Below are 21851 nucleotides of genomic sequence, written 5' to 3' on the forward strand. Positions count from 1 at the left end.
GGAACGCGGATTCACACAGGAGAGAGACAGCGGCTCTGTGAGCACTTTAGCCACACCCTGTGAGACACCTGGATCCACATCTGTCATCTTGCCGGATGCCGCATCAGTCCTCCTCTTTAGATGTCAGTTTTATCCATGGGAAGTATGCACCTCCTTTTCATCTGATGACAAAGCTGGGCTCTTTCCAAAAGAAGGGAGGCCACAGCCAGAACCCTTGTCCCTGTCTCCACTAGTCCAGCAAACAGCTGAAGAAGCAAATGTTTCCAGGTGAGGTGCATTCTCTCAATCTGGGGCATACTGCCATTCACAGCCGTGGCTTTCCTGAAAGTATATAGGCTGCAGGTGGGGGGATCTGTGTTTAAGAGCATCGCGTCCTGGTGGAGCAGGACAAGGAACTCTGACAAGGTGGCAGGAATGTTTGCTGAGAAACAGGTACATGATTCTCGTCTGAGCCACACGATGGGCACAACGTGTTTGCACAGAAAAGCCGCTGGCATGCTGGGGGCCTACTGAAGGACCACAGAGGGCACTGGAGGTTATCTGGCCTGCTCAAAGCCGGCGCCTTCGGGCTACCCGAGTGCCTTACAGGGTGGTGACCATCCGCACTCACCATCTGAGGAGGGCTTCCTGCATCCATCAACTTTGGGCATCACGCAGACTTCCCGCTGGGCTGTATGTTTCAACACAGTAATGGATTCAAGTTTAGGCTCAGGAAAATCATAATTGTGAATATATGTATTAAATCATTTATTTGTGTACTGTATATTTTTAAGAAAGAAAAAAAAAAAGCTCTATTGTAAGTTTATGCAAACATGCTCCAGGGTTCGTTTTCTGACAGCACTGTACGAGGCAGTGTCTGTGTTCTCGGAAGCAGTCCTTAATAACCACACTCTAACCATTGACTCTGTTCACTGCGTTACCGTATTCCCATGCCTAGAACAGGTTTGTATGGTGATCAACTACAGAATTTTACACATATTTTTGTATTGTGATTCCTATGATATATACCAGAGAATTTTTATTCATTTGTAAATTACTGTACAGTTTTAATTAAAAAAATCATTTTGAATCTCAGAACATGAGTGTTTTCTTCTCCTTGGTTCTCTAATGTTGGGATGTATGGGCTCTATAGCCACTTTCTCAGCTCAGGTGTTTACTCTCTGGACAAGCATGCCTCTTTCCACACTAGAAAGGGACCCGGAGGGGGGGTGTCTGCCCCCTGAGAGAGGTACCACTGCCATGTAGTCTCATCCTGAAACATCCACATCCCAGAGAACTTGGCCTGGAACCACAGGTGAGGCCTTCTCCTGTAGCTGTCTGTCAACGGGAGAAAAGAAATTCAGGAACCCAGAAAAGCCCAACAAAGGTGAGTAACACTGTGCTTTGGCCATCACTTGGGGGAGCAGGATGGAGTCCTGCATCATACAGGAAGAATGCTGTCTTGGGCCCTCAGAACCACAGGCTAAGGTGTCTTTTCCTTCAAATAACAGCGGCTGCACAGTGAGTGCGTCCGACACCTGGACAGCCCAGAAACCCTCTACTTCCAATTCTGGATGCACACTCACCCATTCCCCACTTGCCAAACGTTTGTGAGTCAGGGGGGTGTGGCTGAGTTTTCTAGACTGGTTTCTCCAGTGTGTTCCACCGAGATCAGAGCCGACTTGGGGGCAGCTCCCAGCAAAGGGCGCCTTCCCAGTCAGCTCCTCGAGTTCAGCACCCGCGGCGTGGACAGCACCAGCCCCGCGCAGGGCGGGAAGAAGGACCAAGGAGCTCGGCGAGCAGACACGGAGCCAGGTGGTTCTGGGATCCCCCGCACCCTCATGGCCACCCAGGAGCCCGAAGAACCTCTATCTGCTGATCTTGGGGCACTGAGCCCAGATGGCCCCCGTGCGGCCCGAACTCAAAGCCGTTTTCAGAAGTTGGATGTCTGGACAGCGGCCTCCAGGACGTTCCCTCTCCACGTCGGTGAGCCCAGAAGCAACTCGGAGGGACCGGCGGAGACGTCCTGGAGGCGGCGCCGAGTCCTGAGGGCGTGGAACGCCGTCCTCTCTCCCGACTCCCCAACCGGGTCTCCTCCCTGATCCGACACGTCCTGCCTCGGACCCCTAGCGCCCCGCATCCTTCAGCCCCTTGTTGCCGTCTGCGTCCTTCTAGACTTGGGTTCCTCTGTTGGACTTCGTCTCGGGGTGTCTCTCTACGTTCTGTGTCTATCTCTGTCTCTCTGTGTCTCTCAACGCTTCCCTTCTCTCCGGCCCCTGACTTCCCGCCGTGGCCGGGGAGGCGGAGGCACCCTGCAGCCCACCTGGCCCGGATCTGCCATCCAGCCTCCTTCCCGGTCGGCCGGGTTTCTGGAGTTCCGGGGTCCGACTGATCGCGTCACCTGGGAAGTTGTTGGAGCGCTCCCTCACCCTCCCCTGGCACAGGATCTGCACCAGTAACCGGACAGGTCACGCACCTCGACCTAATACCCAGACCACGTCCGACCGTGCAGAGATCTGGGCCTGGGCCGCGCGTGTGGCTCCCTTGTACGTTGGTCTGGGTACAGCAGGCGAGACTGCGGCCCACCCTGGTGCTCACCCAGAGGAGGGGCGTTGGGACGGGGCGGGGCCAGAGGCGGGGCTGCCTGGCGCGCGCACTCGGCCTCCAGCGCCCCGCGCGCACGCTCTCGCTCTGCGCGCCGCCGCCCCCTCGGGGACGCCAGTCTGTTCCCGCCGAGCCAGGCCGCGGCCCGAGCAGAGTAGCCGCCGGAGCAGCAGAATGGCCTTCCAAGGCAAGAAGAGCGCCCCCCGCATCACGGTGAGCACCCCTCGCGCGTCCTGTCCTCCGGACCCTTCCGCTACGCGCGTCCCCAGCCCTACGCCGGCCCCGCGTGGCCCAACCGCGAGCGGACTCTTCCCGCGGCGCCGCCGAGGCCGGGCACCCCCGCGGAGCCCTGGAGGAGGGCTGCTCCCGTAGAGCTGACGCGCCTCCGTCCCGCTATCCCGGCGGCGGCCCGGCCTTTGTTAGCCCACGGCAGCCTGGGGCGCGGAGACGCGGTGGCCGGCGCAGCCTGCGGGCCTCTCCCCCGGGACACGCCGCGCACTGGGGCTCTTTGTCCGAGACAAAACGCTCCGGCCCGGCCGCCCGTGACCCTCAGCGGAGCCGGGGCGCGCAGACTCCAGGGAGCTGGCGGAATGAGCCCGCTAGTCAGACTCAAGCCGGGGTGAGGGTCCCCAACACCCTTCGATGCAGCCAGGAGACAAATTTTCTGCTCGAGGTCGCGGAAGGCGGGCGAGGGGGACAGGAGACCACCTAAAGTGGGTCCGAAATCGCCCCCGCCTCGACGGGAGGACAGGGGCCTGGCTGGAGCCGCCCTGAGCTGGGAGCTTTTCGGGTTCCCCAAGCAGGTGGGGTCCTAGGCCACGGCCTGCACCCGAGGAAGCAGCAGGCATCTGCACGGGGCAGGGCGACCCCCATCCTGGGCTGACTCCAAAACAAACTGCGAATTTGCTGGTGTGAGGAGAGGACCCGGCTTTCCTACTTTCACTCTTACCCCATACCCGCCCCCCACTACGAGCCCATTATCATCTTAGTTCCAAACCCAGGAAGGTCCCCAGATTGTGAGTACAGGAGCTGAAAACAACCGAGGATGACAAGGGACCCTAACCAAAAGTCTCTTCCTACCCCAAGAAGAGGCTGGGGGCTGGGAGGGAGGGACCCACGAGGGAGGAAGGTGGTTAGTGTCAACCAGTGGCCACAAGACCCAGGCCACGTCAGAGCTGGGTCTGGTCCCAGATGGACCTTGGAGAGGCCAGGAGGTGAGTTTCCGCTGTCCCTCCCCAAGCCCAGCACTCCTGAACATGGGTATTATAGACCAAGGTCCCAAGACTGAAGGACAAGACGGAAAAGACCCTCAGCCTAGGTGGCCATATAGTCTCTACTCGATTCTCCCAAGAATGTCGCCATTAATAAAAACATACACGGTGTCTGTGTTCCAACAGAACTGTGTTTATGGACATTGGAATTTGAATTTCACATAGTTTTCACATGTCATAAAATTTTCTTTGGATATTTTTTCAGCCGACTTAAAATGGACTGCATGGGAACCAGCCGAGGGCTAGGGTTAGCCACACGTGGTGGTCTTTTCCCACCGAATCATCACAGGCTTAAATATTCCGCAGTTAGGCCTGAATAAGATGTAATAGAGCTCAAAAATTGTCCCTTATTGAGCAGTCACTCCATGGGCTAGTGACACTGTTTCGTCTGGTGGTCTCAGACGGTGATGAAAAACAGCCAAGAGGAGGGGTTTCTGGGGAAACACCAAGAGTCCATCCTGCTCCTGTCAGTTCATATGGCCGGGTCCAGGCTCAGCTAAAATGTCGGCAGGACCATGCTGTGAAGCGCTGTTACTCGTCTGCCCCTCTTCCTGCTGCTCCCCCTTACTCTCCCCTGGTCTGCCCCTCTTCCTGCTGCTCCCCCTTACTCTCCCCTGACGCCCAGGCTATCTTAGTTCCAGTATAGGGTTCCCCACTGCCACCACCCGCTGTCTTAGGATCAGTCCCCCTTGGCCTGCGCTACCACCATCCATACCTGCTGAAACTTTGTCACCCCACTAGGGAGCCTCCAGACAGAACCAGACCTTGGACACCACCTTGATATTTGTCCTTGACCTTCTCGCCCACGGACTCTCCAGCACGCTCATCACCCCTGCCATCTCTCACCCACCTCCCATAGCCACCCTGCCCATCAGTTCTCTCCTGCACAACCCTAGAAATCACCCATTTCCATTCAACACAATTCTACATACCAACCACATGGTGCTTAAACTCCACTGAAGGCCCATGTGCCAACACATGGGCCCCTTTTCCCAGAAAGTGCAGCCTGCCCTGCCTGTTCCCACACTGCCCAGCTCTGGACCTGGCGTCTGCCCCCTTCCCCTTCCTCAGAAAGCTCTGCGTCTCAGCTTCTCCTGTCTGTTTTGCCAACTCTAGCTTCTCCTGCCTCAGGGCCTTTGCACTGACTGCTCCCTGACTGCCTCACCTCCATTGTCTGCAGACAGCCCTGCCTCTCTCATCACTCTGTCTTGTCATCTCTCAGTGGTCACCACCTTCATCACTGTCTCTCACAACCTGTCTACCTCCCACCAGAACGCACCCACAGCAGGAACAAAAGTCTGCTCCCAGGCGCCTCAGTGTTGTGTGAGGTGGGGAGCCTCATAAAAGGGCTCTTTGTTGTCTTTCCTTCAGGCTGGGGCTTTAAATAAAGAAAAAAGGCACATCACCAACCCCAGCTCTGCTTCCACAACGTGGGAAGTTGGTTTCCCTGGTGGGCCCTCTGTGTGTTGTGTGGCCAGCCAGCCTGGACAGTGGTGGGGGGCTAAGGGCCAGGTGGGGCTCCATGTGAGGCCACTTTGCCAGGGCAGCTGTCTCTGTGCTCGGTCCTTGAAGAATCAGGGGTGCTGCAGGCTTTTCTGTCTACAAATGGCCGCCACGTCCTTTCATTCCAGTTCCAGAGGATGCGGTTGCACCAAGATGCTGTTGAGGAGCTTGATTTGGGGACACATGAGCTGTTTTTTTGTTTTTGTTTTTGTTTCTGATAGAGTGACTGTCTTCTGATCAAAGGCGGGAAGATTGTGAACGATGACCAGTCATTTTATGCTGATTTGTATGTGGAAGATGGTTTGATAAAGTAAGTTCAATGCATAGATCTTCATATATGCAGTGATTATGTGTGACCCAGGTGGTTTATTTTGGGGTGGAATTCATGCAAATATGGTTTATCTCTTCCAAAACTCCGTTTTCTGGAAACACTGGCCTGGTTGCCCCTGATACAGCTCAACAATTAGATTGTAAGGGTTCAGCAAGCAGGACCGCGGATCCCATGTCTCTGTGTTTATCACAGCGCCCAGCATGTGTGTAACATGTACTGACCACACGTGTTACCTTCCCCGAGGTCCTGGACAGCACAAATGGTTTGCCATAGGAAAAAAGCCTGGCAATGCGTCAAGAAAACCTTACAAAGCAGTAGCCCTCTGTTCCACAGGGGGGTGACGGGTGACAGTCCGTGTGGTTTTGGTATTTACTTCTGTGCTTGAAGTTGTCAAACAGAGGCAGGGACGCAGCATTTGTACCAGGTTGGGCCCTCCATGGTTCTTTTTCTTTTCATAAGATTTTACTATGTTTTCTGTAAAAGTGTAGACAGCAAATTAGTTCCCACGTGACAGTTTCTACACAGACTTTGGTCAGTGATGTTCGTCACATTTACACAACATTCTCTTCCATTGCCTTCTGGTTGTTCCGTTCCCAGTGTTCTTGTTTCCCTACCCCCTTGTCTTCTCCTTGCTCTTTAATGGAGCAGGTAGGTACTCATGGGTGCCAGTCTGTTATTGCATGGAAAGGTGACCTCAGGAGCCCCACCTTTGGTTCAAGGTTGAAAGAGTATCTCAGCGGGAATTAGGGGTTCTCTAGTCCCACTGGCCCAGGACGTCTGGACTTTCTAAGAATTTGATTTCTGTTCTGCATTTCTCTCCTGCTCCATTGGGGTCTAGCTATCGGGTCCTGCTCAGAACGGTCAGTGATGGCAGCCAGGTACCATCTGATTGTTCTGCTTGGGTTTGCCCCATGTACGGTTCTCTGTGCCCTCTATGTAGTCTTGAGGAGCTGACCAGGTGTGTGCTGCTGGCCGCACTGCCCCTTCTCCGGCACGCTCACAGCCCCACAGTGCTGCTGAAGCTCATTAGCCTTCTGATCAAGGCTCGTTATAACCGTTGGAATTTCCCCTGTTGCTTTCAGACAAATCGGGGAAAATCTCATCGTCCCTGGGAACATCAAAACGATCGATGCCCATGGTCTGCTGGTCGTACCAGGTGGGATCGATGTCCACACACGGTTGCAGATGCCCACGATGGGCATGACCCCAGCTGACGGCTTCTTTCAGGGCACCAAGGCTGCATTAGCAGGAGGGACCACCATGATATGTGAGTTTCTGGACCCCGTTTCTCTGGAAAGCAGCCCCTACCCCATAGTGTGGTTCTTGCCAGGTGGGGTCTTCCCGAGCTCTTGGCTCGCCTTTGTTCAGTCCTCTTGCTCATTCTAGGGCACCCTTTAGCTGACCAGCTCTGAGAGTGCTTCTGGGATTTCTATGGACACACACGCATGTTAGACCCACTTGATATTTCCTGGCCAAGGACTGGAATTTGGAAAACCCAGATGTCTTGGGCAGGGAAGGGTTATATTGTCTAAAATATCAGAACACAGCCTGACCCACAGCTTCAGAAGTTCCTGCCTATATCAGAAGAGTTACGTCTGTGTTTTTAAAACCAGGGTGACCGTCTTCATTGTTCTCACACCAACACCCAGAGCCACCACTTTCTTAGTGCCGACCACTGTGCTCAAACTCACTCCCAGACATGCTGTAGTCCACATGCACTCAAGACCCACCACCACCACCCCCGGAGGTCAGCAGAGCTGCCGTTTAGCTAGAGAAGACGCTGGCGTGTGAGCGATGAATCCGCTTGCCCCTGTGGACTTAGTGCAGGCTGAGATGCTGGAGCCATGCTCCATCCCTGCCGTGCTGCCTTGAGGGCCCCGGGCTCAGTAGCACTCAGTGTAGACCTCTCTCCTGTGTCCAAGGCCTTGTGTGATGAGTCTGATCCAAACCGGGTTCCATCATTTTCTAACTGGGTGGCTTCTGCTAGCCCTGCTAACATCTGCAGACCAATTTGCGTACAGGCTCAACTCGTTTCATTGTGTTCTGCAAACACTGGATTTTTTTGCCAGGAGTGTGGTGCTATGGGTTCATGGGCCGGACTGCAAGGTCAGTTTGAACCACAAGGTTGGCAGTTCAAGTTCACCAGCTGCTCCTCGGAAACCCTATACAGGGTTGCTGTGGGTCAGAACTGACTCGGCGGCACTTAACAACAAGTAAAAAAAGTATTTCTACAAAATCCTAGAAACCTTTATCAAACAGAAATATCACAGGGTGACACACATACCGGTGTTTCCGTCTTTCTAGCCCTTCCCCATAGAATTCTGCACTCTTCGATTTACGCCATGTCAAAACGGCACTTCGAGGGACTCAAATCTGGTTCCTTTTAAATCTTGAGCTTTGGGAACAAAAAGAAGTTTGGAGGTGCAACGTCAGGGCTGTGGGGTGGGTGGGGTAAGGTCCTCAACAATTCCTCGACCCTCGAAGAGTGAGCAGGTGCCCGGTCCTGCTGGGAGTCCCTCCACACAACTTGTCTGGCCTGTCACTCACAGGGCAGACTTCAGTTTTCTTTACAATTTCTGCCTAAAAAGCCCCTGCAATCATCCTGTCCTTTGAGGAAAATCTATTCAAATTATCCCTTGAGAATCCCAAGAAAACAGTCACCACGGCTTTGGAGTGTCCTCTGTGCTTGAATTTTACTGTCCCCGCAGGTCCCCTCAGAAACCACAGTTCTGACTGGGTTTTGTATTGACGGCACCCTAACAGGACTAAGACGTGTGTATGCCCGAGGAAACTTGTCTGCAGCCTCCTGCTGATTGCAGAGATGTGTGCAGGCATGTTGCTTTGAAATGAACTCATGCTTGTAGGAATGGGAGCCCTGTAGCAATACTTTTTGACTGACCCTTGGATACATTGAAAGTTTGTTCATCCCTGTGTCTTCCCATGTGTCACTTTGGGCCCCTTTGTCACACTTTGGTCATTCTGGCAGTGCACTCCGAATACACAGCAGTGTGGTATAAACGTATCTTTGGCAGGCACGGGAAACCACAAAGTCCTGTAGCTTGCTTGATGACAGTGGTCTGTTACCGAACCTGCAGTCTGGCTGTGACAGGAAGAATAACATCCTCCTTGTAGGTTAGACTAGTCAGTGTGCACAAGACTGCTCCGGATGGCGCCCGGCACGTAGTAACCGACCCCCTGCTGCTGAGGCAAGCCCACCTCACAGAGACCCTCTAGGACACAGTGGAAAGGCTTCCTCAGGGTTGCCAGTCCCCACAGAAGCAGACAGCCTTGTTTTTTTCCTGAGGAGTGGCTGGTGGGTTTGAACCAGCAACCTTGGGTTAAGCAGCTCAGTGTACAACCCACTGGACCAGCATGACTCCTTGGCCTACAGTAAGTGCTCAGTCAACACTGCTGCCACTAGTGAGAACCAGGCTTAGGGCTCTGGTGACACCACAAGCCATGATTAGCTGCACTGATAGCACGGTGTGGTCCACTCACCTGCACAGTGAAGGTCGGGTCCACTCACCTGCACGGTGAAGGTCGGGTCCACTCACCTGCACGGTGAAGGTCGGGTCCACTCAGCTACGCGGTGAAGAAAACCAGCTGTGTCTATCATTGAGTCTGACTGCGGAAGACTGTGGTTTTGGGGTCAAACTCACCCCTATTGGCCAGGTGGCACCAGGACATCAGCATCATTGATGTCACCAAGGCATCAGGCAAACAGGTGTGGCTGTCAAGATGGAGAAACAGTGTAGGCTTGCAATTGGCCTCTGTCCAGTGTCCTTTTCCCTCCCCCTGCCCAGCCCCAGTCTGTCTGAGTCATCTTGGCAGTGAGCTGTCCATGGACTCACTGTGTAGCTGAGTGAACCCAACCTTCTACAGAGCCCGGGATCCATGAATGGAGGGACTAGGCCTTCCCTGGAGTGGGGGCACCGCTTGTTTGTGTGTTGGACCTTGGGTGGAGTTGCTGCCAGCAGGATGCCCATGTGTGGCACTGTTGGTGGCAGTGTGGGCTCATACTGGTGAGTGGGGGCCGAGCAGGCGGGCTCCATTCCAGTCTGCAGGTTTCCCACTTTGCATCAGAAGTTGGACAAAGGCGCTTGCTCCACCCCAGCTCCTGGGTGGGATGTGTCCACTGAGGGGCACAAGGTGGTTTGAACCAGACTTTCTGGGCCTCTCTGCAGTTGCCTTAGAGGCTGAGGGGAAGCCCCTTGGAGAGGAGAGGATGGAGTAGGGCTTGTACCAGAACCAATGGCCTCTCCTGACCCCTACAACAGGCTTTCTGGTCTGTGTGGCACCCAGTGACCAGCGGGTCAGGAGTGCTGGCTGACTGGACTGTCCCTCCCCCACAGTGGACCACGTGTTCCCGGATGTAGGCATGAGCCTGCTGGCAGCCTACGACCAGTGGCGGGAGCAGGCAGGCAGCTTGGCCTGCTGTGACTACTCCCTGCACATGGACATTGCCCGTTGGCACGAGAGCGTCAAGGAGGAGCTGGAAGCCCTGGTCAAGGACAAGGGTGAGTGCTGTGGCCCCACCGTCCAGGGACAGCTGCAGAGAGTGGCACAGTCCACCCGTGTGACACATGTCATGCTAGACGCTGCACTGCCTGACCACAGGCCAGTGTCCACAAATCATGCAGAGTCTGGACAAATTGTGGGGGGCCTCTTCTACAATGCCAAGACCTTGCGTCCTCCTTCCAGAAGAACATGAAGGTGGCCACTGTTTGGGTGCCCACACTGAGAAGACCGCCCTGGTGGAAGGAACACCCAGCCAGTTCCCAAGGGTCCTCAAGCCCCTGTAGCAGTGGGCAACCGTATAACTGCCACCTCTGTTAGCCGTGCTGAGACGGGCATACACGCTGTACACCTCTGTTAGCTGTACTGAGACAGGCAGACACGCTGTACACCTCTGTTAGCTGTGCTGAGATGGGCAGACACGTGCTAACCTCTCTTAGCCGTGCTGAGACAGACAGACATGCTCTAACCTCTGTTAGCCGAGACGGGCAGACATGCTCTATACTTCTGTTAGCCGTGCTGAGACGGGCAGACACGCTCTATAGGGGCACAGCGGTGGCTGTGGAATTGGCCAGCAGGAGGGACTGGGAGGCAGCAGCGCTGTCAGCTCCAGTGAGGAGCAGGGGAGAACCCCCGGGCACCTAGCTGAGCCATCTGACACCCTTCCTTCAGGTGTGAATTCCTTCCTGGTCTTCATGATGTACAAGGACAGGTGTCAGTGTACTGATGGCCAGGTGAGGTGGGGCTGGGGGAGGGGGAGGTGTCCAGCAGTCATCCAGCTGACCCTCACACAGAACCGTCCTCCGCCCTCCCCAGATGTACGAGATTTTCAGCATCATTCGAGACCTAGGAGCCCTGGCCTTGGTGCACGCGGAGAACGGGGACATTGTGGAGGAGGTGCTGGGGAGCCCCTCTGCAGAGCTGGATGCTGGGGACACATCCTAGCATCATCTATAAATGAGAGAGGGGAGGGCCGCTTCTCACCCCTTCCCCAGGGCTCGCCCTCAGCTGTGACTGGGAGGCCTCGAGCTGTGGAGCATGGTGTCAGTGGGGTGGGGTTGGGGTCAGGGTTCCATCCTCCTGCTTGCTGCTGGAGCAGGGCCTGGTCTTGGTACAGGAGCAGCGGCGGATGTTGGAACTTGGCATCACTGGGCCAGAGGGCCACGTACTCAGCCACCCCGAGGAGGTAAGAACCCGTCCCACCTCCTGGCTCCAGGTCCCCATATCCGGCTTGTGAATCACATGCTGCACCCCAGGCATATGTCGTCAGAAGTCAACCAAGGCCAAGAGCACGACCTGGGCGGCCCTGGGGACACCTGACCACTCTCTACAAGTAAGGTGTTGTCCCCTAGGTGGAGGCTGAGGCTGCATACCGGGCAGTCACCATAGCCAAGCAGGCCAACTGCCCGCTGTACATAACCAAAGTGATGAGCAAGGGAGCAGCCGACGTGGTGGCTCAGGCCAAGAGACGAGGTGGGCGTGCAGTGCACTCGCATCTTGGACGTGGGGACCTGGGGTTCCCAGCCTGGGAGCTCAAGTGAGAGCTGGGGTGGTGCACTCAGCTCTGGAGCTCAGGGAGGAGGGGCCTGTGTGGGGACACCCAATCCCAGAGCATGAGGATAAAATGAGTATGAGGCCCACTTCCCAGATGGGGGCCCTCGGGGTGCACCTAACCTTAGAACTTAGGGAGTGGGTTGGGGAGCAGGGATCGGACTTCAGACCAGCTGTCGGGAAGAGAGTTGTGGTTCTGCTGGGCTCCCTGGTGAGGGGATGTGAGCAGGTCACTGACAGGTGTGGTGGGGGTCTGAGACAGGCCCAAAGTTTGTGCACCAGGGCCCCCCTGGAACCTCATCTCCGGCATTTCCTGGAAGGCAGGAACCACAGGGTGTCTATCTCTGGGGAGTAGAGCTCTGCCCAGCGGGGAGGACACTGACCTGGGGTGTAGGCGGAATCGGGTCTAGAGCCTGGTGCTGGAGAGCAAGTCAGGAGGACTTCGGGGCCTGAAGGGGGCGGGGCCAGGACCGAGGGAGCAGGACTGAGGTAGAGGGGAAGGGGCCAAGATGGAGGGGAGGGCAGGCAGGAAGACCTAGGACTGGGCTCCGGCCCCCTCCCATGGTGTCTTCTGTGAAGATAACTTGTTGCTGGGCTGGGCTGGGTCCTGAGGGTGGGGTGGGGCTTGCCCCTTGGACAAGTTTCCTTCAAGAAGGATAAAGAAGCATATCCCGTTAGTCAGAAACAGCTCCCAGCGCCTGAGCCTGCAGAGGCTCCTTGGCCCCCAGCCACGTCTGCAGGATGGCAGGGAGGTGGGTGTGTCTCCCAGCCCTCTCCCCGCCCACACACACACAGTGGCCCTCCTGGGCCCCCAGGCAGGCCTGACCCTCACTGTTAGCTGCTTTAGAACCCAGCCAGAGCTCAGAGCTGTGTCTTCCTGTTTCCTGTGGGGTCCCAGGGTTTCCCCAGAGCTGTGTCTGCTCACCTCCTGCAGGGTCCCTGGGGTGTGCCCACCCTCCTCCTCTAGGGTCTCTGGGGCGTCCCTGTGACTATGTGTTTGCCCACCTTCTGTGGGGTCCATGGCTCTGTCCTTGTGCGGGGTCCCCGGGGCTGGGTGGGGTCCCCTGGCTCTCACAGCCTCCTGCAGGGGCAGTCGTCTTCGGGGAGCCAATCACTGCTGGCCTGGGCACCGATGGGTCCCACTATTGGAGCAAGAACTGGGCAAAAGCTGCGGCCTTCGTCACTTCTCCCCCCATCAGCCCAGACCCCACCACAGCGGACCACCTCACTGCCCTGCTGTCAAGGTAAGACTGTCTCAAACCATGCCCCCCCCCCCCCCCCACCCCCGCTTCCAGCCAGCAGACCCATTGTGGGCCTCCACCCCTAATGTGCAAACCTCCCAACGCCTTGGAGGGTGACCTGGGGCCCCTGACAAGGCTTCCACGTGGGGACATGCACCTTCACACCTTACTACTGTCCACGTCCTGGGCATTTGGACACCAGCTCAGCCCTGACTGCTCAAATGACCTCGGGGGGGGGGGGGGGGGGGGGGAGAGGTTGTGAAGCTCCTTGGGCTGCCTCTGACCCTAGTCTGTCCTCAGTGGGGACCTCCAGGTGACAGGAAGCGCCCACTGCACCTTCAGCACGGCCCAGAAGGCCGTTGGCAAGGACAACTTCACGCTAATTCCTGAGGGCACCAACGGTGTGGAGGAGCGCATGGCCGTGGTCTGGGATCGCTGCGTGGTGGGTACAGGGCGGGCAGAGTTGGGGCTGCCTGTCTCTCCAGTGTCTGGTGCTGGCTTGTGGTGGTGGTTGTTAGGTGCCATCCAGTCGGTACCGACTCATAGCAACCTTATGCACACCAGAACCAAACAGTGCCCAATCCTGAGCCAACCTCACTATCGTTGCCATGCTTGAGCCCATTAATGCTGCCACTTTGCCAATCCATCTCTCTGGGGGTCTTCCTCTTTTTCTCTGACCCTCCACCTTACCAAACATGATATCCTTCTCCAGCAACTGGTCCTTCCTGATAATATGTCCGAAGTATGAGAGACGAAGTCTAGCCATCTTGGCCTCTAAGGAGCACTCTGGCTGCACTTCTTCCAACACAGATCTGTTGGTTCTTTTGGCAGCCCATGGCACTTTCAATATTCTCCTCCAACACCACAACTCAAAGCGTCCCCCCATCTTCACGGGCTGCCCTTCCTCTGTGTCTCTTATGAGGATGTGGGGCAGGTAGGACAAGGCCACCTACTCAGGTGCCCTCCCGTTAATCTGACTAATGTCTTCTTCAGAGGCCCCGTTTCCACACATGCTTATAGGGGCTGGGAGAAGACTTTGGCATGTCCCTAACAGTAGGCTGGCCTGGGACTGACTGGGAGGTGCCACGCAGAGCCTGGCTAGAGTGCTGTCCCTACTAGGACCAGAGGAATCCCAGGACAAGTGCCCACTATCCAGGAAAGTTGGCTCCGGGCCGCTCCCTTCTCAGGTGGCCTTTTTGCTTCGTAGGCCTCGGGGAAGATGGACGAGAACCAGTTTGTCGCAGTGACCAGTACAAATGCAGCCAAAATCTTCAATCTTTACCCCCGGAAGGGCCGAGTGGCTGTGGGTTCTGACGCCGACCTGGTCATCTGGAACCCCAAGGCCACCAAGATCATCTCTGCCAAGAGCCACAATCTGGTAAAAACACCTGTTCCCACACTGGGGTTGGAGGGGGTGCTGGGGTGAGCCTCCAGGACAGTGTGTGCCGCTGAGAGCAGCTGCCCACTTGCCCGGCCATGGAGCCGGCCCTCAGTGCCTACTCACTCTCCGGAGCTTGTCAGTTCCCAGACCCCCATTCTCTCCCCAGAACGTGGAGTACAACATTTTTGAGGGTGTTGAGTGCCGAGGGGCGCCCACAGTGGTCATCAGTCAAGGCCGGGTTGTGCTGGAGGATGGGAACCTGTTTGTTACCCCTGGGGCTGGCCGCTTTGTTCCCCGCAAGACATTCCCAGACTTTGTCTATAAGAGGATCAAGGCCCGGAACCGGGTAAGGCCTGTGCCCATGGGGGTCCTCATACAGGATGTGGGGGTCTTGGGGTTCCTCATACAGGATGTGGGGCGTGAGATCCTCATTCATACAGGGTGTGGGGTACCTCATACAGGATGTGGGTTCCTCACATAGGATGTGGGGGTCCTGGGGTTCCTCATACAGGATGTGGGGCGTGAGATCCTCATTCATACAGGGTGTGGGGGTCCTCTTACAGGATGTGGGGCATGAGGTCCTCATTCATACAGGGTGTGGGGGTCCTCATACAGGGTGGGAGGGTGCTGAGGATTTCCCTTGCAGAAAGAAGTGCCTCCCACAGGGTGACCCTGCCACCAGGGAGGGAGATGTCTGCACACACGTGTGTGTGTGAGTAGCGTGTAGACAGGGAGGTGTGTATGTGTGGGAGGTTGGTGTGTGCACCTGTGGAGGTGGTAGATGTCCGGGGAGCGGAGCGCCCTCTGTTGAGGGAAGCTCTCCCGGATTACTGAGCCCAGAGGAGGAGCAGGGTCCGAGTCATCCCGCTCCGTCTGCCTTCAGCTGGCGGAGATCCACGGTGTGCCGCGGGGTCTCTACGACGGGCCAGTCCACGAGGCCGTAGTGCCTGCCAAGGCCTCCAGCGGCACCCCAGCCCGTGCCGCCTGCCCCGGCAAGATCTCGGTGCCGCCTGTACGCAACCTACACCAGTCGGGGTTCAGCCTCTCGGGTGAGCTGAGTCTAGGCTTGGGGGCAGGGCTCTGGGAGCACCCTGAGGGATGAGAGCTCTGGGAGCCGTGAGGGTGACAAGCCCACACCTCAACCCCACAGAAGGAAGGCCGTCAGCAGGCAGGGCCCCCGGGAGAAGACGGGACTATGAAGCACCGTCTTGTGAGGGCCCAGTGACCAATGGGAACTCCCGCTCTCAATCAACCACATGGGAGAGCAGGGCTGGTCACTTTGGGCCCTGGGGGTGGGGATGGGCATGAGATGCTCTGGAGAAGGGGAGGTGGAGTCACACCCCACCCTGGCCTCCCCCACCGACCCCTTGGGGAGACCATCTGGGAAGATTCAGGGGGGCCCAGAGAGGCGATGCTGCTTCACATGGGTAGGCTGGCCAGCCGGGATGTCAGGCCGGATGTGGGTGTGTGGCCACTGAGGGTAGAGGGACATTCTTGGGCAGACAGGAGCCAGCCTCCCCACCCCCCGCCTCCGCTCACTTGCTAGGACGCCGGACCAGGGATGGGTCCCCTGGAAACCCAATATGGTCTTCAGAGCTCAGGACAAGTGGGTCCCTAGAGGGCAACCCAGACTCATAGCAGAAGGTGCTGAGAGCGAAGCCACCTTGTGGCGCTGCAGCCCAGGCCCCGCCCCTCCATCCACACGCTTTTCTTCCCAGGGTCTCAGGCCGATGACCACATCGCCAGACGCACAGCTCAGAAGATCATGGCGCCCCCTGGCGGCCGCTCCAACATCACCTCCCTCTCCTAGACGTCCAGCTCCCGCACCTTAGCGTCCCCTTTCCCGGATGGTGCTCCACCCTGTCTGCCCTCCCCAGAGCGCCCCTTTGGGGTCCCAGGTCCTGCCACCCCGGATGGGGGAGATTCCACTGCCAGGGTGAGGAGGAGCGTGGCCACAGCAGGGCCGGCTCAGCCCTTATACTGCTGGATTGAGCATAAAGTGGACCCCCACCCCGTTGCTTCAAAGTGCAGGGGCCAGCGGGCCAGACTGAGGACTGGAGAGAATGCCCCCTCCCGCTAAGTCACCGCTCCCTGGCTCCACTCAGCCCCACGCAAGGGCTCCAGAGCTGCCGCGGCCTCAGGGACCCATCCCGAGGGCTAAGACTCCTTTCGACTTGTTCCCAAGGACCAAACTTCCATGTTCAGTAGCCCAACCCCAGGGGCACTTTCTGACCCTTTAGCCAAGCTGCTCTCCTTTTTCTTACAAGCTGTGTGTGTTTTGTGGGTTTCTTAGATGTCATGTTTGTAGTAAGGACAGCTGTAGCCAGTCTGCATGCTGCCCAGTGCGCGAGCAGTGACCACCAGTCCATTAAAGACGTGGGGGGAAGCTGCTGCCATCGTGTGGAGAGCCCACTCTGTCCCCTCACCCAGACCCGGAACTTGTTGCTGTCCTGACGACCTGGGTCAGCTTCCTCAGTCCCCACACCATCCTGAGGCTGGGTACAGATGGTGGGGAGGGGGCAGGAACAAGGCGCCTGATCCAGGTGTTCAGGACAGTAACAATCCAAATCAGAGACACCCACACTCCACCAGAGGGAGGACCCCCAAGTTCCGATCTAGACCCTGAGGCTCCCCAAAACAACTTCCGCTCAGCCCCGAGTACCTAGGGAGGTGGCAATGACCACCTAGTCAGCTTTGGACATGATGAAGTCGGAGCAGCACAACTGTAAGTAGGTCGTGTGCCCCCTGGTGGTGGATGGACGCACAGACGCCTGTCCCAGGTGTTAACAGGCGTCCCCAGATGCATCCTGTTCCATCCCCACTCACATTTGAGTCCACCGACCAGGATTCATGTCCAGGGTGTGTGGGTGTCCGCCCCCCGCCCCCGAGCTCCGTGTCAGTGTGGGGACACAGTGTGTGTGTGCGCGCAGTGACAGAAGCCAGTGAGTGTTGGAGGCTGGTGCCTGTTTGTGGGGCTCACTATGTGCTGTGGGCCAGAACTTCAGCTGGTAGGTCCCAGTGAGCGGGCGGAAGAGCTTCCCCCTTCCTGAGGCACCCAGGCAGGACTGTCAGGTGTGGGGTCCCCAACAGTGTCCTTCCTTGGCCTGCTCATTCATTCATAACCACTCAGTCCCAGACGTGCAGTATGCCCCCTGTGTCCCAGCTAGGAGTGAGGAGGACTCATCAGCCCAGCTCTTCTATGAGCTGGCTTGGGAGCTCAGTCCAGTGGAGTGAGTAAGGTGGGCATCACAAGGGAGATGTCCCCTCACCTGCCCAATGGTCAGTTCCAAATGGTGGCCAGTGCCTCGATCTCCCGTCCTACTCTCAGTGGTACCAGAGGTCCCTCTCGTCCAGACATGCTGGACCACCAGCAGGCTGTGGTCAAAGCTGGTCCTTGAGGCTCCACTAGGGGTGAAGTCGTCTGCCAGGTCCCCACCCCACCTTCTCACAGCTGCCGCCCATCCATCAACTCTCAACATCTCACACCTGGATCTGGGCACGGACTCAAATTGCCTCATGGACAGACATGTGTAAGACCTTCCAGTTTTTCTCACGTCATCATTCCCAGAGGTGGAAACTACACAGGAGCAGAGCAGAAACCACTGCAACAGGTGGTGCATTATAAAACATTCTTTACCTTCCCGCCCACAACCCCCCCCCCAAACCCCTTCCCCTGGTGGACAAGAGGGAAGCAATATCTGGACCCTGTGCACACATCGGGCAGCAAGCTCTGGTGGCAGGATTTATACAGCCCAGTTACCCACCCAAGTCCTGGGTATTTATGGTCTGCTTCAAACTGGCCAGAGGGCCCCGGGAGAGGCCAGGGTGGAGGGTCTGGCTCAGGAGCCCCAGCACCTGCCCCTCCACACCACTGTCCTGAGAAGAGCTAATGTCAGAGGCCCCTGAGGGCCAGCATTGTGGGTGCCCATCATGAATGGTGAATGCCCACGTTCTGGCGGACACAGAGACTCTGCCACGGCGAGTCCACACCGTCCAGGCACCTAGCTGCTCCCTGCTGAGGGGCAGAGGGGGCCACACATGGGCACGGGGGATCCTGATGCCTCGCTGCTCACTGGTGGCTCAGCCTCGTCCTGGGACTCAGATGTGGGGAACAGCTCAGCCGTGGGGTCCTGGCTTCTCTTCAGTCTGGGGGGTACAGAATGAAGATCACTAGGCAGCGCCCCACAACATGTCTGGGGGCCCATGAGGAGACAGATAAACAATGTGCCTCCCTGCCACCCACAGTGTCCTCTGGCTGAGGTCAGGGCACCGGACTGGAAGCATCTGTGCGCCCCACACCAGAGCCTAAAGGGAGCTGGCCCAGTGCTGTGGGTCAGTCTGAACACAGCCCTCAGGGAGCCGAGCTGAGTGTGGTCCTCCCGTCAGAACCTCAAGATACCAGCTGGTGCCCCAAACCCACTTCCACTCACAGGACAGAGCACTCAGGCAGGCCCCCTCCTTCAGGAAGCCCTCCTGGTCACCCACAAAGGAAGCCCCAAGGCGATGGGCTTCCTTTTGTCTCCCTGCAGGCCAATGCGGCCCTTCCCTGCCCCATTGCCCCTTCCCCACTAATGGATTGCTGAGTGGGTGCGGGCTGGGTGGGGAGTGGGTGAGGCGTCGAAGCTCAGTGAGTGGGTGATGGGTAAGTGGATAATAGGTTGAGAGGTGATGGACAGACACCTACTTGGACAGGAGGCCTTCACCCTGACAGAGGCCATCGCTGATGTCTCCCCGTAAATGCCAGACATCAAAAGGTTCCACAAGCCTCTCCCACAAGGGCCTAGACAGCTGCCCACACCCACCAGCAGGACTCCCCTGAGAGCAGGCTTGTGGCTGCCTGGCCTCGCAGCCCCTCACACACTCACTTTTCTCGGTTAAAGATCACAAAGTCCTGCTGAATAGCATCCAGGCAGTCCTGAAGGTAGTCGTTCTCCTGTGGGACAGACAGGTCACCTGTGTGAGCCACAGCTGGACACTCGGCTCTTTAGAGAATTGCCTTCTGGTCCTGAGGCTCTCTAGCGTCTCCCTGGTGACCCAGAGCCAGTGACCAAGGGCACCCAAGTAGAAAAGTCCCGTTCCGTGCCCGGCGTGCCCGCACCATGGCTCAGAACTGCTGACCCACTCCTCACACTGGGTACCTCCAGTCACACCACCCTGAGAGGCCTCCCTCCACGAATCTGGTCTGAGCACCAGGGGCTCTCTGCACAGTGACAGGGACCCTATCTCTGGGGGGGGCTGTGTGAGGTCTCTGGAGGGTGCAGGGGGCTGGTGTTGACTGAGCAGGACTCAGGCAGGCTCTGGTGGGTGTGGTTGGCTCTAGGCGGCATTAGACCCTCGTCCCACAGCCGGAGGGCAGAGCCCACATGTGGTGGCCGCTCGTGGAGACTTGTCAGGTCTCAGAGAAGGCTGAGCTCACAGCCCCAGGTGAACAATCTGGCCTTGAATTGCATCTCAAAGTTGTTGGTAGGTGGCAGTGAGTGGGTTCTGACAGTGACCCTGTATAGGGTTTCTGAAGCTGTACATCTTTGTGAAAGCAGAGTCTCATCTTTCTCCTGAGGAGCAGCTGGTGGGCTCGAACCACCAACCTTGTGGTTGGCAATCCAGTGCTTACCATATGGAGCCAACGCGCTCCCAAATCTCAAATGTTGCTGCTGTTCTTAAGTGCCATTGAGTTGGTTCTGACCCATAGCGACCCTGTATGGGGTTTCTGAGGAGCAGCTGGTGAGCTTGAACCTCCCATTTGCAATTCAAACCACAGTACCACACTCGGACTCCAAAGTGGCTCAAAGCGCTCTCTGAGCCCCGAGGGTCTTCATTTTCAAAGTAATACGCTGGGACCTTCTTGGTGATGGCTTCTGCCTCCCACCTTCCAGCCCAAACAACTGCCCCCCACCCCCCAGGAACTTGAAGCATGGCTGCATCCGTCCAGTGTGTGAGTACCTGGTTTCGTATATCCCCATCCAAGTCCCGTGAGGAAGAGGCTGGGCCCCTTCCCTCACCCCAGACCCAGTTCTTCAGGACCTGGCTGGCAAAAGGAACTGAACCTTTAACCATACACGGGTGTATGTGTACATGCGCGTGTGTGTTATGTGTGTGTGCAGGTCTTCACCTGCAGATGCAATTCCACCTCTGGACAGCAGGGATCGCTGTTGCTAAGTGCCTTTGAGTCGGGTAACACTTTATAGGGTTTCCAAGGAGCGGCTGGTGAGTTTGAACCATCAACCTGTGGTTCAAACTAACATTGCAGTCCAGTGCTTACCCTACAGTTTCACACCAGGACTCCAACGAGGAAGGATGAAAACCGACCGGCTGGGGCTTTGCTCCCTGAGAAATTGGGGCACCCAAGAATGACAATTAACCTTCACCCCATAGCCTAGTGAAGGGCTGGCAGCTGCATTCTGCCAGGAACTCAATGTGCAGGAAAGCACAAGTCTGCCAGTCTGAGGAGAACAGCAGCTCCTTTATATGCCTGGGTCAGGGGGCCCTCTGGTACCCCCATCCCTAGCTAAGACAGGTCCAGGACGGGTGGGTCAGCAGCCATGTTACAGGGTTCCCCAGACAGCGGCAGGCAGGCAACAGTCCTTGGGAACGCTGGCTGTGCTTGGAAAACACGGTCAGGAGGTTCCGTGTGGGGTCCCAGTGTGTCCCAAACACTTCTGAAGGTCACCCCACCCACTTAGAAGAGGTTCAAGAGGGCGTTAGGAGAGGGGCTGTGCCAGGAAGGTGGGAGCCCGCTGGACTTCAAGGTGAGGCCCCAGCCAGGGGGCTTATAGGACACCCTGGAGGACCGTGAACATATGGAGCAAAGGTGGTGGGACACCCCTGTACGAACAGACTGGGAGCACTCCCAACTCATGGACCAGAGTGTCTTCTACAACTCCCCCACCCCATACAGATGGGAGTACCCCCACCTCATGGAATAGGAGTACCCGTACACACTCCATGCTGTCCCCAGTCAGGGACTGGAAGACCCCCTCCCAACCACACACACGGACTGAGAGCCCCCCACATACACACACACGGACTGAGAGCCCCCCAAACACACACACGGACTGAGAGCCCCCCCCCACATACACACACGGACTGGGAGCCCCCCCCCACACACACACACACTCACGGACTGGGAGCTGTCCACTCCACACACACATACAGACACTCACGGACTGGGAGCTCACACACATACACACTCACAGACTGGGAGCTCACACACACACACACTCACACACACTCATGGACTAGAAGCTGTCCCCCCCCCACACACACACACACACTCACAGACTGGGAGCTCACACACACACACACACACTCACGGACTGGGAGCTGTCCCACACACACACACCCACACCCACTCACGGACTGGGAGCTGTCACCCCCACACACCCACACCCACTCCCAGACTGGGAGCTGTCCCAGACACACACCCACACCCACTCACGGACTGGGAGCTGTCCCCCACACACACCCACACCCACTCA

At 57.2% G+C, this 21851-nt stretch overlaps 2 protein-coding genes across 3 annotated transcripts in view; one reads left to right on the plus strand and one right to left on the minus strand.

The window, feature by feature from the left end:
* Positions 1 to 2757: 2757 nt before the first annotated feature.
* On the plus strand, positions 2758 to 16186 carry DPYSL4 (dihydropyrimidinase-like 4). Its single transcript, XM_006867449.1, has 14 exons — positions 2758 to 2796; positions 5579 to 5667; positions 6771 to 6955; positions 10041 to 10205; positions 10876 to 10937; positions 11020 to 11100; positions 11321 to 11389; positions 11556 to 11676; positions 12842 to 12998; positions 13296 to 13437; positions 14203 to 14373; positions 14543 to 14722; positions 15260 to 15425; positions 16095 to 16186. Exons 1-14 carry the CDS (start codon positions 2758 to 2760, stop codon positions 16184 to 16186), a joined length of 1719 nt encoding a protein of 572 aa, XP_006867511.1.
* A 2191-nt stretch (positions 16187 to 18377) lies between these two features.
* Positions 18378 to 21851, minus strand: part of STK32C (serine/threonine kinase 32C) — a 58369-nt gene continuing 54895 nt past the window's right edge. The window contains exons 11-12 of one of the 2 annotated variants that reach the window (XM_006867450.1): positions 19242 to 19309; positions 18378 to 18522 (exon numbers count right to left, since the gene is read on the minus strand). In XM_006867450.1, the coding sequence (XP_006867512.1) occupies positions 18378 to 18522; positions 19242 to 19309 (213 nt within the window). Of the gene's footprint in view, positions 18523 to 19237; positions 19310 to 21851 lie in introns of those variants that run through there. The other variant, XM_006867451.1, reaches the window with a different exon arrangement.

The sequence above is a fragment of the Chrysochloris asiatica genome, unplaced genomic scaffold (genome assembly GCF_000296735.1).
Source record: "Chrysochloris asiatica unplaced genomic scaffold, ChrAsi1.0 scaffold00105, whole genome shotgun sequence".
Lineage (NCBI taxonomy): Eukaryota > Metazoa > Chordata > Mammalia > Afrosoricida > Chrysochloridae > Chrysochloris > Chrysochloris asiatica.

Bases quoted from the DNA above. Each gene is read 5' to 3' on its own strand.
- DPYSL4 (XM_006867449.1), top strand. From the start codon at position 2,758: ATGGCCTTCCAAGGCAAGAAGAGCGCCCCCCGCATCACG. The intron at 5,668-6,770 runs GTAAGTTCAATG...TGTTGCTTTCAG, and splicing joins GTGGAAGATGGTTTGATAAA to ACAAATCGGGGAAAATCTCA. The intron at 15,426-16,094 runs GTGAGCTGAGTC...TTTTCTTCCCAG, and splicing joins GTCGGGGTTCAGCCTCTCGG to GGTCTCAGGCCGATGACCAC.